This window comes from Trichosurus vulpecula, chromosome 7 (genome assembly GCF_011100635.1).
Source record: "Trichosurus vulpecula isolate mTriVul1 chromosome 7, mTriVul1.pri, whole genome shotgun sequence".
Lineage (NCBI taxonomy): Eukaryota > Metazoa > Chordata > Mammalia > Diprotodontia > Phalangeridae > Trichosurus > Trichosurus vulpecula.
Window position 1 is genome coordinate 130,194,123 of NC_050579.1, and position 18,528 is coordinate 130,212,650.

The window sequence follows — 18,528 nt, forward strand, 5'->3', positions numbered from 1 at the left end:
ATCTAGGTCAAGATGTCTAAAGCCTATCGATTTCACCTCTACAACATCTCTCTGATACTCCCTGTTCTTTCCTCTGACAATACCACCAGTTTTATGCAAGTCTGTATCACCTCACACCTAGATTACTGGAATCACCTGCTGGGGCGGGGAGATGTCTGCCTGCCTGAAATTTCTCCAGTCTATCCTCAATCCAGCCATTAAGTGGTTTTCCTAAAGCACAAGTACAACCATGTCACCTCTCTAATCAATAAACTCCAGTGGCTCTCTATTGTCTCCAGGATCAAATGGAAAACCCTCTATTTGGAATTCCAAATCCTTTATAACCTAGTTCCCTCCTACTTTGTCAGTCTTCTTATACTTACACTTCTCACACTTCCCACAATGTACTCTTCAATCCAGTGACACTGGTCTCCTAGCTGTTCCACAAAAAAGACAAGTTTGGGGCATTTTCTCTGGATGCCCCCCCACACACACACACCAGGAATGTTCTTCCTTCTCATCTCTGCCCACTAGTTTCCTTTAAGTCCCAACAAAAATCCCATCTTCTACTGGAAGCCTTTCCTAATCCCTCTTATTTCTTGCACCTTCCTTCTCTTAATTATTTCTATTTATCTTATATAGAGCCTGTCTTTATGTATCTGTTTTCTTGTTGTGCCCCAATTAGACTGAGGGCAGGGACTGTCTTTTTCCCCCTTTTTGTATCCCCAGTGCTTAGCACAGTGTCTGGAACACAATAGGAGCTTAATAAATGTTTACTGACCAACTAATAGAAAGTTGGAGATGCAAAACTGAGGGTTAGGAGAGAGGTTAGCTGTGGACAAAAGATCTGAGAATCATCTGTATAAAGATGATGACTGAATCCTTAAGAATTTATGAGATCACCAAGAAGAGGGCCTAGGAAAATGCCCTGGGGGACACCCACAGTTAGGAATCATGACCCAAGAAGGGAGACTGAGGAGGGGCTCAGACAGAAAGAGAAAGAGTAGTGTCACAGGAACCAAGAGAATTCATTATCAAGGAAGAGAGGGTGACTGACAGTATCAAAGGCTGCAGAGAGGTTAAGAAGGAGAAAGACTGAGAAAAGGCTACTGGATTAGGTAAATAAAAGATCTTCGAATCTTTGTAACTTTGAAGAGAGCTTTTTCAGTTAAATGATGAGGTCAGATGCCAGACAATAGAGAATTAAGTAGAGGAAAGACAGTGGATGCCTTAGTTGTAGACAACTTTCTTAGGAGTTTAGCCACAAAAACAAAGATGTGGGATAATAGATAATGAAAATGATTAGATCAACTAAGAGTTTCTGGAGCATGGGAGAGTCAGGGGCAGGATTATACGCAGTAGGGAAGCAACCAGCAGACAGGAAGAGAGTGAACACAAGTGAGAGAGTAGAGATGATCAAAGGGGCAATCTGGAGAAAACTGGATGAAACAGGGTCTCTTGTGCAGGTAGAAGGGTTTGTCTTGGCCACTTCTTCATATGAGGAAGAGAGATTGGCAGAAAGAATTTGAGTGATTTGAGATGAAGAGGAAGCTCTCCTTGAACAGCCTCAATTTTTCAGTGAAATATGAATCAAGTTTCTCAGCTTGGGGAACTTCTCAGAATGGGAAGGGACGCCATATGAGGTCTGAAGAGGGATGAAACAGCTTGGAAAAGCTACTGTGGCTAATGAGTCATTTAGGAAAATGTAAAAGGATTGCCTTGCCTCAATAATAATATACTCAGATATACATATGTACATATCTAACCATCCTACAAGCTTGAAGGCTCTGACTTTTTAAATCCTCCACAGAGCCTGAGAGACTTAAACACAGAGAAAAGACTTTGAGCAAACAACCTATCCCAGCATCCACATAGTATTGAGTGCGAAATGAAGTACTATTTCCTTGCCTACATGGCAGATAAAGTAGAAGTATATAAGTATAAAGTATTATACTATCAGCACTGACAAAACCACAAAGAATTGGTTCGTTTCCTAATACATCAGAAGTCCTCTCCAGGAAGCAGTAACCTCTAACAGCCAGTATAGCTTTATCAAGAACAGGTCATGCCAGATTAACCTCTTATTTATTTATTCATGCATTCACTTATTTATTTATTCATCTGTTTATTGGATGCCTAGAATAGCAGATGTAGAATACTTTAAACATTATATATTTAGACTTCTTTGAAGCATATGATAAAGAGCTTTATCCTACCCTTACTGATATAGTAAAGCGAGAGGAGAATCAGCTAGTTGAAAGCTTAGCTAAATAAATTCTTAATTGGCTTAATAACTGAATTCAAAGAGTGGTAATTAACAGGCCAATGTCAATGTGGAAGAAATCTTCAATTGGTCTGCCCAAAGAATCTGTCCTTGCCTCTGCAGTGTTAAACCATTTTTATCGGTGACTTGGATGAAGTATATAAGGTATACCTGTGAAAAATTTGCAGAAGATATTTATCATTAACATGCTGGATCAGAGTCAGGATCTAAAAAAATCTCTACAAACTAGAAGGATGGGCTATAAAAATCTATAACTTTACAACTACAAAATGAAGGATATGTGACTAGGTAAGGAAGATCCAGGGATTTTAGTGATTGTGGGATCCAGAGGAGTTAAAGTACACCACAGCGGTCCAAAAAGCAACTGCCACCATTGCCTGGGTTAAGAGAAGCGGTGTCTAGAACCAAGGAAGTGAGAATCTCAATATCTTCTGTTATCATCAAACTTTATCTACACTGTGTGGTTCTGAGTGCCACAATGAAGGAAAAATACAGGCTAGTGTGAAGAGAGGCATCAGGACAGTGAGAGGATTAGTTAAAGCAGACTTGCACAACTTGGCAGTAGGTAGGGTCCAAAATTAAAATAGGCTAAACTTCTTTGCAGAGAGATCAGACTAGAGACAGACTGATGGTTACTTGCTGCAAGTCGTGTGAGAAACAGGGGAGTGCACCCTACATTTCTTGAAGGTTGCTCGAAATCCTTTGGTGGGCTGCAAGCCATATGTTGTGCAGGCCTGGGTTAAAGGAACTAGATATGTTCTCATTGGAGAAAATTTAGGCTAATAACTTTCTTCAAATATAAAAGGGTCAGTCTTGAAGAAGGGAATTACTCTTGTTCTGTTTGGCTCCTTAGGGTAGAAATAGTAGCAGTGGCTAAAAGTTGCAAGCATTAATATAAGTACAAACTTCCTAACCATTAGAACTTTCTCAAAGTAGGATAATCTGTTTTAGGATGCAGTAAATCTCCTTAACTGTCAGGATTGAAGCTGAGGCCAGATGACTACTTTTGAATATGATGGGATTCGGGGGCAGAGCCAAGATGGCAGCTGGAAAGCAGGGACTTGCTTAAGCTCTCCCCCAAATCCCTCCAAAACACCTGTAAAAATGGCTCTGAACAAATTCTAGAGCTGTGGAACCCACGAAATAGCAGAGAGAAGCAGGTCTCCAGCCCAGAAGAGCCTGGATGTTTGCTGGGAAGGGTCTATTACACAGTGCTGGGAGCGCAGCGCAGCCCAGCGTGGGCTGTACCAGGGCAGACCAGACCAGGAGTCGACCAGACCAGGCCTTAGGGCCATGAATCATTGAGCTGTGGCAGTTACCAGACTTCTCAACCCACAAACACCAAAGACAACAAGGCAGGTTAGTGGGAAAACTGCTGGATTGGGGGAGAGCAGTCTGGCCCCAGCCCTGTGTGGTGGTGGTGGCAGCAGAAGAAAGCTCCTGCAGCTGCTTCCAGAGCTCCAGCGTTAGCTGCTTCTGGAGTCCCTGGTTCACATGGTGGGAGGAATCAAGAGGCAGACCAGAGCAGGAGGGCAGGGCTTGCCGTGCCCTGCTTGGATCTGGGTTGCGGTCCTGGTTAGTGGTTCTTGGGGGAGGAGGAGCGCTGCTGTGGCAGAGCTTGCAGTAGCAGTGGAGTAGAAGTAGCTCTGAAAAGAGCAGCGCAGCCCCTCAAGCTTGGGACAAATCACTCTCTATTCTACAAGCAGTCATACCCTGACAAAAAGATCAAAGGTCAAGTAGTTGGCTGGGAACATAAACAGGCAGTGAAAACGGACTCAGATTCAGACTCAGACTCTGGAATCTTTCTTTGGTGACAAAGGAGATCAAAATATACAGCCAGAAGAAGTCAACAAAGTCAAAGAGCCTACATCAAAAGCCTCTAAGAAAAACAGAATTGGTCTCAGGCCATGGAAGAGCTCAAAAAGGATTTGGAAAAGCAAGTTAGAGAAGTAGAGGAAAAATTGGGAAGAGAAATGAGAGTGATGTGAGAAAACCATGAAAAACAAGTCAATGACTTGCTAAAGGAGATCCAAAAAATACTGAAGAAAATAACACCTTAAAAAATAGACTAACTCAAATGGCAAAAGAGCTCCAAAAAAACCAATGAAGAGAAGAATGCCTTGAAAGGCAGAATTAGCCAAGTGGAAAAGGAGGTCCAAAAGATCACTGAAAAAAAATACTACCTTAAAAATTAGATTGGAGCAAGTGGAAGCTAGTAACTTTATGAGAAATCAAGATATTATAAAACAGAACCAAAGGACTGAAAAAATGGAAGGCAATGTGAAGTATCTCATTGGAAAAACCACTGACCTGGAAAATAGATCCAGGAGAGATCATTTAAAAATTATTGGACGACTTGAAAGCCATGATCAAAAAAGAGCCTAGACATCACCTTTCAAGAAATTATCAAGGAAAACTGCCCTGATGTTCTAGAACCAGAAGGCAAAATAGAAACTGAAAGAATACACTGCTCACCTCCTGACAAAGATCCCAAAAAGAAAACTCCTAAGAATATTGTCACCAAATTCCAGAGTTCCCAGGTCAAGCAGAAAATACTGCAAACAGCCAGAAAGAAACAATTTGAGTATTGTGGAAACACAATCAGGATAACACAAAATCTAGCAGCTTCTACATTAAGGGATCAAAGGGCTTAGAATATGATATTCTGGAGGTCAAAGGAGCTAGGATTAAAACCAAGAATTACCTACCCAGCAAAACTGAGTATAATGCTCCAAGGCAAAATACTAATTTTCAATAAAATAGAGGACTTTCAAGCTTTCTCAATGAAAAGACTACAGCTGAATAGAAAATCTGACTCTCAAAACAAGAATCAAGAGAAACATGAAAAGGTAAACAAGAAAGAGAAATCATAAAGACTTACTAAAGTTGAACTGTTTTGCTTACATTCCTACATGGAAAGATGATGGGTGTAATTCATAAGACCTTTCTCAGTATTAGGGTAGCTGAAGGGAATATACATATATATATGACAGAGGGCACAGGGTGAGTTGAATATGAAGGGATATCTAAAAAAATTAAATTAAGGGGTGAGAGAGGACTATATTGAGAGAGGGAGAAAGGGGGAGATAGAATGGGGTAAATTATCTCACATAAAAATGGCAAGAAAAAGCAGGTTTGTTGGAAGGGAAGAGGGGGCAGGTGAGGGGGAATGGTGAATCTTGCTCTCATCGGATTTGACTTCAGGAGGGAGTAACATACACACACAGATGTTCAAAAACAAAAAAAAAGTTTTTGCATGCAACTGAGAAATAAGATATATAGGGAAAGGGGCATAGAAATCTATCCTGCCCTACAAGAAAGTAAGGGGAAAGGGGATGGGGGGGGAGTGGGATGACAGAAGGGAGCGCTGACTGGGAAACAGGGCAATCAGAATATAGGCCATCTTGGAGTGGGGGGGGGAGGGTAGAAATGGGGAGAAAATTTGTAACTCAAAATCTTGTGGAAATCAACGTTGAAAACTAAAATATTACATAATAAAATATGAAAAAATAATTTAAAATGCAGAAAAAAAGAAAATTATATAGAAGGAATTTCTGTTCAGGTACGTGTTTGACTACATGGTCTCTAAGACTACTTCCAATTCTGAGATTCCATGATTCTGAACTCAGAAATGTGCTGAGGTAACACCAAAGAGAAGTCTCTTCTATTTATCTACAGACAGAAAGTAAGGGATCCTCTATTTTGTCATATACAATATCTGTAGCTCAAAGAATTTTTTTAAAAACACAATACCTACTGATCACTGTAACACAAAATAAAACTCTGGACCAATATGGTACACAAGTAGTACAATAAAAGGTAGTGTGATATAGTAGAAATACCAATCTACATTACTCTAAAGCCTGCTAAATGGTTACTCAAAGAATCGTACACTTAAAGGGGAAGAGACTTTAGAGATCATCTGATCTAACCTCTTTACTTTACAGATGAGAAAACTGAGTTACATAAGGTCACACAAATACTAGGTGGGAAAGCTGATACAGTAACTGAGATCCTGTAATTCCACTACACCAGATGGCCTCTCTCTTCATGATTCCACAGTCCGTACCTAAGGGTTAAAGTCACCTCTCCATGTCATAGCATTTTTACTGGATTTCTCCCTGCTCACTGTCCTATCATGGTTATTTACATACTAATACATCCCCTCATTAGACTGGAAAATTCCTGAAAGAAGAATCTATCTGACACTTGTCTTTGTATTCCAAGTGCCCAGCATTCAATCTTGCACACAGAAGGTACTTAACCAATGTCTGCTGAAACATAACAAAAAAAGAAACTATGCTGTGCACATGTTACAGTTCTGCCACTAAAAAGCTGTGTGGCTTTGTCCAAATCACTTAATTTCTTGGATCTCAGTTTCCTCACTATAAAATGAGGCAACTGGACTGGAAATTCCTCTAGATCCCTTCTATCACTAACATTCTACAATTCTTTATGTTCTATACGACTGCTTATTACTTCAATTGCTCCAAATGTCCAAATATCTCCAAACCACAACAATCAGAAATATTCCATGACTTAATTAAAGGTATCTGTCTATTGAGTTGAGCAAAGAAATCATTTCTCTACAGCTAACTTGGTGATAAGCCTCTCCAAACTGAGCTTGACTTACTCTCAAATGAAACAGAACAGTTTGTTAACCAAACTATTCTCGAAGACCTTCCCTACTTGGTAAGACCTAAAAAAATTTACATTCCACTGGCATAGTTTTTGAGAGCATAGTGTCTCTTCTCTGTAATCATGAGGCTTACTGATCTGAATAAAGTTAAGATTTAAAATACTAATATTCCTTTAATCTATTTTTCGAAATTTTCAACTCTACTTTCTTCTCTTCCGTGCTTGTATAATGACTGGAAGGTTGGGTAAGAATAGGAAAAAAAGAATTTATCTCAAAATACTTACATGTTAACTTCCTCTTCATTTAGTAAATGCATCACTAGGAGGGTAACGTGGAAGGAACCACAATTGGTCATTACTTTGGAGAGTCGTTTATCTTGCTGTATTATTGTGTTTTGCAGAGTCTGAATTCCTCTTGTAATCTAATCAAACAAATTAAAAACTAATGATTAGACAAAATTGGATATTATTGCCAAAATGTAATCTTAAAAAAAGTGCAGGAAAAACAACTACAACATTACAGGGTAATTTCAAAAACATTCAAGCAAACATATTCTTCATTATTATTTTACTTTCTTGACTATCATAGATGGTTGAACTAATTGCTTTAATATAGTCTCTGAATCATAGAATCATGAAACAATTCAGCTGAAAGGGATCTCTGAGATCATCTCTAGAATAGCAACTCATTTTACAGAAAAGCAAACTGATTAAAAGATAAACATCTTTTCACAACACTGCTCTTTCCTGGTTCTCCTCCTACTTGTCTGGCCACTCCTCAGTTTCCTTTATTGAATTTTTAATCATCATACTCATTAGCTGTAGATATCCTCAACAACTCTGCCCTGGGCTCTCTTCCCTTCGCCCTCTATGCTACTCCCCTTAGTTATTCTCGTTACCACCTCCAAATTATTCTACTATCATCTTTACTCAAATGATTCTCTGATTTCTTTGTCCTAATGTCTCTCATCTCCAGTCTTGCATTTCCAAGTGTTTAATGGATTCAGTCTTAAACTAGATGCCCCATAGATACCTGAAATAGTCCAAAACTGAACTTACTCTCTTTCCTCCCAAACCTGTCCTCTTCCTAACTTCTCAATTACTGTGGAAGGTACCAACATCCTCCCAGTCACCTAGCCTCACCTTCATCCAGGTGACCTTCATCCTGAACTTCTCACTTTATTCCACCCCCTATATCTAACCTGTTGCCAAGTAATATCAGTTTTACTTTCATAACATCTCTTGTATACTCCTCCCCCTCCTCTACTATATTCGGATACTGCCACCACCCGTGTGCAGACTCTCATCCCCTCATGACTAGACTACTGCAACAGACTACTGGTTGGTGTCCCTGCCTCAAGTTTCTCCCCACTCCAGTCCATCCCGTCCTCAGCAGTCTAAATGATGTTTCTGAAGCACAGGTCTGACCATGTCATCCCCCTATTCAATAAATTCCAGTGATTCTCCATCACTTCCAGGATCAAGTATAAAATCCTGTTTGCTTTTAAAGGTCATTAAGCCTGGCCCTTCCTACCTTTCCAGTCTTCTTATACCGTACTCACCCTTACCTATCCTACAGTCCAGTGACAGTGGTCTCCTTGATGTTCCTCACATTGTAATCCTCACTTTCTGACTCTGGACATTTTCACTATCTGGCCTTCATGCCTGGAACTCTCTCTTCGTCTTCATCTCCCCCACCTAGCTCACCCAACTTCCTTCAGGTTCTTGCTAATATTCTACTTTCTACAAGAAGCCTTTTGCATTCTCTCTTAAACTTAGTGCCTTTCCTCTGAGATTACCTCCAACTGATCCTACACACACACACACACACACACACACACACACGTTTGTACATAGTTGCAGGTCATCTGTCCTATTAGACCCTGAGCTTCAAAGTAAAGATTGTCTTTTGCCTATCTTTGTATCTAGCACCTGCTTAGAACATAGTAGGTGCTTAATAAATGCTTGTTTACTTAGCTTGACTCTAAATTTATCCATCTCCACAGACTCTTTTTCATTGTGAAACCACAGCGGCACACTTCAGTCCCATTCTTCCCCACAAAAGCTATATTCCTCCCATTAAGGTTAAAGTCAACTTGCTAATTTCTCCATTTGTGGATAGGCTATTATACTCCTTCTTTTCAAAAGGATGTCCCTGACAGTAGATTTCTTGCTGCCTTCAAGATTATCTAGCTTAGCCCTTTTGGGAGAATAATACTAGAATTATGTTTATAGAAGGAAGGTTTTTAAGAAATGCCATAGGGATCACTAAAGACCTCCCTGCCCAGTTTTGTCCCACATTCAATCACTTCTTTCTTCCTCACTGCTTCCTGCATTGAAAAAGGAAATTACTGTCCCATGTAATCACTTCCTGGAACTAAGTTTTCCCTTATTCTAAGCATCCTGATCCTAAATAACCTCTTCTCTTCTCCACCCATCACATTTAACCAATATCTCTCACCATTCCATATCCCCACAAGTCATTTCTGAAAATGAGTTAATTGATAGGAAATTACATGCTAGTACTTGAAATAATATTTCCTGAGGCAAAGAGCTTCAGGATACACACATAAGGAATGCTGACAGACTGGTAAGGCATACCATAACTGAACAATGTACTAAAATATAATGCTTAAGTCTTATATGTCCTTATAAACAGTCTAAATATAACCAGATTAAAAGTGCCTTCAGGTAGGAGTCCACTTGAAATAATATTTCCTGAGGCAAAGAGCCACTTCTATGATGCACACAGAAGTAATGTTGACAGTCTGGTAAGCAGCATGCTGTAACTGAACAATGTACTAAAATATAATGTTTAAGTCTTACTTGTTCTTATAATTACTGTAAATATAACTAGATAAAAAGTGCCTTCAAGTAGGGGTCCATATCTTACTTCTCTGGGATCCTTCAGAGTTCCTAAGATGGTGTTGAGACACAAAAGGTTTAAATAACACTTACTGATTTTGACCAGTATTGGTACTGACAGAGGGAAGATTATTTTGTGTTGCAAACTACTATTTCTCTTAGCCCTTTTAGCATAAGAAATTCAAATAAAATTGCATTTTTAGGGCCACTGGGTTAAATTAATATCAAAAAATAGTATATGTATTTCAGGGGCATTTTTTTAAACAAATGATTAATGAAATATATTTTTAAAAATACATTTTATTTTGAACCTGTCCCTCCATCCCCCTAAAAGACTAATTTTTAAAGGCTGGGTTGTAATTTTTAGGTCTTAGAGTAGATTTATCAAAAAGAAGTGACTAATTTATTTATTTTAAAAAAAACCTTGGGCCATGATTAAACTGTTCTATATGACTTAGTGATCACATTGAGGACATATACTCTAATGAGATTAAAAATAGAAAAATATAGATCCCACATATATGAAAATATTCATACAACAATTTTTGTGGTAGCTAAGAAGTAGAGCCAAAGTAGGTACTCATCAGTTGGGTAATGGTTGAACAAATTAAGATATATAAATGTAAAAGAATATTGTTGTGCAAGAAGAAAGGATAAATATAAGCCCTTCAGAGAAACACAGGAAGACTTGTATGAACTAATATAAAGTGAAATAAGCAGAACCAGGAGAAGTGTATACAAGGTGACTACACCAATACAACTGAAAAGAACAATAAAACAAAGTTGAATACTGTGCAATTTTAATGACTAATTTTGGTCACATTAAAGAGATGAGCACATGTACCTCTCTCCCTTCTTTACCTGGATATGTGAAAAATGTTGTTACATTATCAGACTGGGTCAGCTAGTTTTACTTAATGGGTTTTTCTTTGTTATAAGGAAAGGTTCATTGTGAGGAGGTAATAAGGAAATGGAAATCACTATCATGTAAACAAAAGGCATCAACAAAAATTTTTTAAACTAAGCCCCTATCATCTGCCAAAGAATGAATAAATCAACTGTCTATGAGCAGTCCTGTGCATTGATTTGGATAAGCAAAGACCAAAATCAATATCAAACTAGAAGAAAAATAAAGATGAGAATATATGGTATTCAACTGAGGTAACTCCAACCCTATTTAAACTACTTGTGATCTAAAAAAATAAGAACTGGATAAAAGAATATACTATATCATCCCATATCATTATGTTCTAAAAGAAATTTTAATGATGTAAACAAAGAAACAAGTATTAACTATATGCAGAGTGAGTTAAAATTTAAAATAATGAATGTTACAATTAACATTTTTTGGAACAGATATAAGTTCTCATTGGCATTGGTAATTTCTGGTGCAGACACTTATTCTACCAATACATGGCTCTAAAACTTCTTAGAGTGCTACCTGGAACACTGAGAATTAAATGATTTGTCCAGAACCACACAGCCAATATGTATCAGGAGAAACTTGAACCAAGGTATTCCTATCTTCAGGGCTAGCTCTCTATATAGTATGCCACACTGACTCTTGATATTCATAATATAAAAATATATTAATATAACATAATAAATATTATATATAATAAATTCATAATGCAATATATTCATAATATGATAAATTCAACCTACTTAATGTAATTTTGATGATTTAAAATATATTAATGAGAGTACAGACTCATGTTATAATGTATTTTTTCGTGAGAGGTCTATTGTATACAGAATCTAGAAAAATTAGTGTAATACTAAAAAATTCAATTGATCAGAACATATTTAGAATTTATGATTATTCACTTATGGTTATATAGTCTAAATCAATATAAAAGAGATTGTTCAGTTGGTCAACAAGCTCTTATTAAGTTCTCACTATGTGCTAAGCTAAGCACTGGTGATACAAAGAAAGATAAAAAAAAACTCCTGTTCTCAAGTCACATACCCTCTAGTGGGGAAGTCAATATGTGAATAACTGTCAACAGTAAATAACTAGGTACTGATCCCTTAACAGTCCTTAACAGTACAAATCTTGACTAACAAATTCTTGGGTTTTATGAATTCTAAAAAAATAAGTATGGGTAAGAACTTGAGCATATGTTATCAACATTATTTATTTTAACTTAAGAAAACACTAGAGAAACTAATATCCCCGTAGTTATATGCCTTTTGATGTAAAATAGTGGTTACTTCAGGCTTTGTAAATCCCATAGGCAAAACCAATGATTTTGCTTGGCTCTCTAGACCAGAGCTGTCAAACCACGTATTAATGTTATCTATGTGCTATTGTATTTTTATCTATTTGTTAAATATTTCCAAGTTACATTTTAATTTGGTTCCAGTCCACAGAGGAGTTGTTTTGAGTCACAACTGAGCCACATATCTGATACCTGTGTTCTCTAGGCCCTCTATCATGGCTGCCTGCTCCAGCCCAACCATCTATGACCATGGCTAATTCTTTTGTTCCATTCAATGATACTGGCTCCCCTGCTGTTCCCCAAACAAGCCACTATCTCAGCTCTTGGTATTTTCTGCAGCAGCTCTCCATGCCTAGAATGCTCTCCCTCCACATCTCTGCCTCTTCATTTTCCTGACTTTCTTCAGGTCTTGGCTAAAATCCTATGTTCTATAGGAAGTTTTCTTATTTCTCTCGTAATCTAATACCTTCTTCTCTATTATTTCCTTTTTATCCTGCATACCACTTATTCATATATATTAGTCTGAATGTTGTATCCCCCATTAGACTGTACCCTCAGTGCCAGAAACATTCAAGGTACTTTATAAATGCTAATTGACTGACTGACTTTGTATACTTCAACATTGCAGGGAATAACAAGCACCTGAACCAAGTCACTTTCAAGCTATTTGCAGACTGATAGCAGAAAACAATTCTGAGTACCAGAAAGAAGGGATTTTGTTAACAAGGGATTCTTCTTTCATAGAAATTCCTAGGTTTGAGTGCCGGGGCGGTAACTTCACACACCACGGCACCAGTAGCAGTCCATCTATGGGGAAAAAATGTGCCAATATGAATTTCATCCTTACCTGGCATGTCATACCAGTTTCTAATCTTTACTGTTTAGTCTGACTGGCTGGATGACAAGGAGGTAGCCCTTAGCCAGGTGAAAGGAGATTTGAACACTGTGAAAGCCAGGAGGTAGCTCTGGAGCCCAAGATGACAAGACCAGCAAGAAAGTTCACTTTGGCTGACTATGGACAACTCTCATAAGTTTGGAGGTACCTGAGGGAAGAAAGTCGGTCTTAATTCCCTACCATTCTTTAGGTACCTTGAGGAAGTATCCCCTACCCTGACCCCAAGCTGCTCTCACACTCTCTAATACTTGTACTCTCACTTGCTATTTAAACTGTCTGGATGTAATTTATCTTTTTCCTCTACAAGTCTGGCTAGACTGCAGAATTAAATTTACCATTATGATATAAAAATAAACTACAAGGTAAGAGATTTTTAATTTCTCCACTTTAGGGTTATAAAGTGGCCCTATACAGTATGTGTAGGAACAGCCTACCTCACAAGAAAGGAGGCCCTTAGTAAGCCCCTTCCATGTGAGTCTCTTTTCCGAAGTGACTGGGGGTCATTTTTCCAAGGCAGTACGGCACAATGGAAAGAGTGTTAGCTTTAGAGTCAAGATACCTTTCAAAAAAAAAAAAACAAAACAAAAACAAAAGCCAGCTCCATCATTTGCTTACAGAGGGCCTTGGATTCTTTTATTTAATTATTTTAATTAATTCTCCAACAGGCTTAGCGAATAGCAGATTAAAATGAATGCAAAGCAGTTTAAAGAAGTTACACATTTATCAAGCCCCTACTATCTGCCAAAGAATAAAGCTTCTCTGTATTCACACAGAACTTGTGAATAACAAAAGATGATGAAATTCAGGTCTATGAGAATTTTAATCCTTAACAAATATGTGTGTGTGTGTGTGTGTGCATATAATTTATATACATACACACATATTTAAAAACATGCTTAAGTTTAACATATTCTTAACAACTACATGGGCTGAATATAATTTCAGATTACATGTTATATATAACAGAACATGTTATGTATAGTGATATTATAATTGTATATAATAATATAATTTTATTTAATATTTCTTTTAGAAAATTTGTCTATATTCTTTTGTTTTTGGAGGGTGGGGGAAACAGCCCTGTGATTTCACAGAAATCATGGCATAGAAAACTCCTAGTGAGGGGACTCCTCTGCCAACACAAGACTGGTGGATTGATCCAAAACTTACAATTTGAGTGAATTATCTGGGGCTCTAATAGCTTAAGGAACTTGCCTAGGTAGGGTCCCCCCTCAGTACATGTCCAGGTTAGGATCTGAACCCAGTTCTTCTTGATTCCAATATCAACTCTCTCCAGACACTATGCCATAGCTGCCTCTAAAATCTTTAGGCTAAATATTTTGAGAATGATATTTTAAAGTTATGCCAGACTTTTTTTTTTAAAAAGAAAGGAATATTTTTTTTGCCAAATAGAAGAAGACAACAGAAGGTCTAATTTTAAAAGCCTAACTAACCATCTTACGTGTTTCCTTGGTTATATTATTATGATGCCACACAGATGCAAATATTAGTCACACTACACATATGGGTAAAAGTAAAACCAGATCTAAATATGATGTTGGGGGAAATGTTTAAATAATTTACTTCTTATAATCTTAAATATTTCATTAGTTATGTAATTTCTTGGTCTGGACTAAGCAAATCAAAAGCAGATTTCCATCTGTTAAACACCATAGCCAAACCAAATTTAATATACCTAAAGATAACGGAATATTTCCTTTTTAGGGAAAAAATATATAAAAGATTTTCTTAAAGACATTCAGTTTTCTATCAGTTGCAACTTCTGATGGATTTAAAACATGTTAAAGTATAAGGCAAAGGCATCATAACCAAGATCACTATTATTTGTTTATATTCTAAAACTCAACAGTTTTTTTTATTTTACCTTCGATATTTATATTTCTACTTTCTTATATCCTTTCTTGATTTTTGGCCCAGACCTGGGATTTAATAGGCATAGGGAACTCAAGGGGATACTCTCTCTACCAATACGGATTGAAAACTATTCCTCATGAAACTTAAATGCTGTTGTCTTAAACTGCTTGCCACATAACCATAATGTTAACAGAGTAAGACAAACCTAGCTCTTCCTGACTTTGCCTTTGAATTCTACATAGTTATACCTCATGGCCTCTCTAGCTGTAACACCTTAGCTCTTCTAATCAGTTTTCAATTTTCCCTACCTTATTGGCAATTTCAATATTTGAAAGAATTCACAATGTCACTAAAGTGACTCCTTTATCATAACTAACCTATGTCCCCTAATCTGATGCTATTGTTTATATTCTCAATTTAATGAAATTCAACAACCATGTTATCAAGTGTCAATTACCCGCAAAGCATTGTCAAAGGCATTAGAAATACTAAGACACAATTAAACAGTTAGTGCCCTGAGAGAGGTTCTATGGTTCTTCAGAGTACAGACCTCGCCTTGATTCTTATATTGTTCTACAGGACTTGGACTATGTGCTATCCCTCACTCTCATATCCCTTTCTTTATATGACCAATCAAACCCTTTTGTGGTTATTCATGTCCATGAGGATGTCTTTTCTCCAGTTCTTTTGTACAAGTTTTTAATAGTATGTTACAGGCTACTTACAGCCATAATCTAGCTCTCCAACTTCCTTGGGGTTAGCAACAATTTTGATTCTTTTTATAAATTAAAATTCATTTTCAATCGACAAAATCCACCTTTTCTATCTTCCCATCCCCAAAGAGAAAGAAAAAATATGTTACAAATGGTCAATTGAGACAAATCCTCACATTGTCCATGTCCAAAAAAAAAGTCTCAATCTGAACTGCGAGTCCATCAACTTTCTGTCAGGAGGTTGATTGCACTGTGCTCATCAGAGTTCCTACGTCATTCAAAATTGTTTGCCTTTTCAATACTGCTATCATTGCATAAATTGTTCTCCTAGTTCTGCAAATTTCACTTTGCATCAGTTCATAAAGTTTTTTTCTCAAACCATTCCCTTCATTCATTATTTCTTACAGAACAAGGATAGTCTATCCCACTAATAAACAATAATTTATTCATCCATTCCTCAACTGATGGGCACCCCCCTCAGTTTCCACTTCTTTGCCACCACAGAAAGAGCTGCTATAAAACACAGTTCTCTTCCTCTTTATTTGATGTCTTTGGGCTATAGACCTAGTAGCAGTATCACTGGGGCAAAGGATATGCAAAATTTAATAAAGGCAGGGGGCACAGTTCCAAGTTGCTTTCCACAATGGATCGGTTTCTATGCTTATTTGCTTATGTATATTGTATCTGTTCCACTGATTAAACTCTCTACTTCTTAATCAGAATTTAGATTCTTTAGAGAACATGGTATTTTATGATTTATGGCCATATAGTATCACTAGAAGAATTCTGATGTTAAAAACTAGAGTTTTCCTATCAAGTATCAACTTGGAATCACTGAAAGTGCTACATAATTTCACCACAAATGCATTCCAAACTTCTCTCCCCCTTCTGTTCAATTACTGGGCTAGCTTATTGTTCATTATCTAGTGTCTATCCAAAATTAGGTTCCATGGGACAATAAGCATTCTTCATCAATTTAGTGTTTTCTGTGTGGATGACAAGATTTATTGACTGTGGGTCTCATTAAAGGAAGGTCCTATAGCATCATGGAGCATAGTATAATCAATATAATGCCACCCATAAACAAGACTATATGGAGAACATCATACATAGGAAATCCTTTTTTTCTGGTAAAATTCTGTACTAGACAGCCACTATGAAAATGGTAAACACCTCTAGATAGCATATGTCTTCCTGATATAGATATATTTTATTTTTAAAATAAATTATCTATTTTTAAATCATTTACCTCTAAATCAGTAGATTCATGGAATTTTTTTCCAGGTAAATCTATGACCACAGATAGAACAAGAAATGTTGAAAAAAATAGTAATTAGGGAGAAAGTAAGGAAGATTGTGTTAATAGATCCTCTGCAATGTACTATGTAAGTTCCTTGAAAATGGGGTACTTAATTTTGGTCTTTGGAATTTCAGTGCCCAGTAGTGCTTTTTACAAAGTTGGCGCTTATTAATTTTTATTGGAAGGACTTAATGTTGATATTCTGCCATTCCCAAGTATAGAATCTAACTATGATAACTTTTTAAAATCAAAAACAGGACACACCATCTGACAAAGATACTTTTTTAAAAGTCTCATTGAAAGTATGCTTTCTTTTTTTCCAAATCAGGACTTTACTGATAAGTATAGGTCACAGGGGTGGGGAACTTGTGGCCATCTAGGTCCTTGGGTACGGCTTTTTGACAGAGTCCAAGTTTTACAGAACAAATCTTTTTATTAAGGGGATATATTCTGTGAAGTTTGGATTCAAAGAGCCACACCTGAGAGCCACACCTAGAGGACCACATGTGGCCTCAAGGCCACAGGTTCCCCACCCTTGGACTATCGGACAGATGACCATTGGGCATTTACCAAGTGCTATTAAGCAATTTTCATAAGAGATTTAGGCATGGGGGCAGCTAGGTGGCACCCTGAATAGGGCGCCAGCCCTGGAGTCAGGAGAACCTGAGTTAAAATCCGGCCTCAGACACATGACACACTTACTAGCTGTGTCACCTTGGGCAAGTCACCTAACCCCAATTGCCCTGCCTTCCCCCCTATAAAAAGAGATTTTAAAAAAGAGATTTAGGCATAGAGACTGGCTCTATGAATATTTTATGTAATACAGGGAATTCCCAGATGATGAAACTTCCTCTATCAAAACAATTACATTCTTAGAGTTTCCTATGACACTGAGAGGTTGTGACTTGACCAGGATCATGCAGCCAGTATGTGTCAATGGTAGGACCTGAATACAGATCTTCCTAGTTACAGAAGGTCAATTCTCTATTCACTAGAATGAAAATCTTCATTATCTTGTGCCTAGACTATTGCAAAAGGTTCCTATATTACATAATAACAATAATAATAATAACAATAGGCATTTTAAAATTTGCCAAATCCTTTGCATACATTCTAATGTGAGTTTATGACAATCCTCTAGGATAAGTATAGCAGGCATTATTATCGGTATTTTACAGATAAGGAAACTAAAATAGAGAAATGAAATGACTGCTTAGGGTCACATAGAGAGTTAAATATCAGAGGCAGAATTTGAACCCAAGACTGGAGGCAAGTAAGTTAATTCCGGGAAGAGGAAGGCAGATGCTCAAGGCCTTTACGAGGCATCACCCTGTCTCCCACTGTAAGACTGCCTGCAAGTGATAGATATGAAGAAGGTGACCTGAGAGCTCTGCAACGGTATTCCTAAAATGTGGTTTATACTATGGGTGCCCAGCTTACTGTCGTGAAGATCAGAGAACAGAAAAGGATGGGGAGACCTTTTTTGTGCAAGAGTAGCTGGGGCAGTGGATGTCTGAATCTACTGGGTGGCTTCTTTATATCTTTGTTTATGTCTATATTCCCCTTTATTTTCTGTGCCTAAAAAAGTCTTGCTCCCTGACTTGTCTTACAATCTAAGGCCTGCTACACAGGAAATAAGTCATTCATTTTTCAGTCATTTATTACAATAATTATGTTTTAAAAACAGAAGCTACTATTGCTACTGGTGCCAGTTAGGTGGCATAGTGGTAGAGCTCTGAGCCTGGAGTCAGAAAGAA

At 37.5% G+C, this 18,528-nt stretch overlaps 1 protein-coding gene across 1 annotated transcript in view; it reads right to left on the reverse strand.

The window, feature by feature from the left end:
- AKAP7 (A-kinase anchoring protein 7) overlaps positions 1 to 18,528 on the reverse strand; it is a 171,137-nt gene that overhangs the window by 126,286 nt on the left and 26,323 nt on the right. The window contains exon 3 of the mRNA XM_036768250.1: positions 7,187 to 7,323. Within this exon, the coding sequence (XP_036624145.1) occupies positions 7,187 to 7,323 (137 nt within the window). The remainder of the gene's footprint in view (positions 1 to 7,186; positions 7,324 to 18,528) is intronic.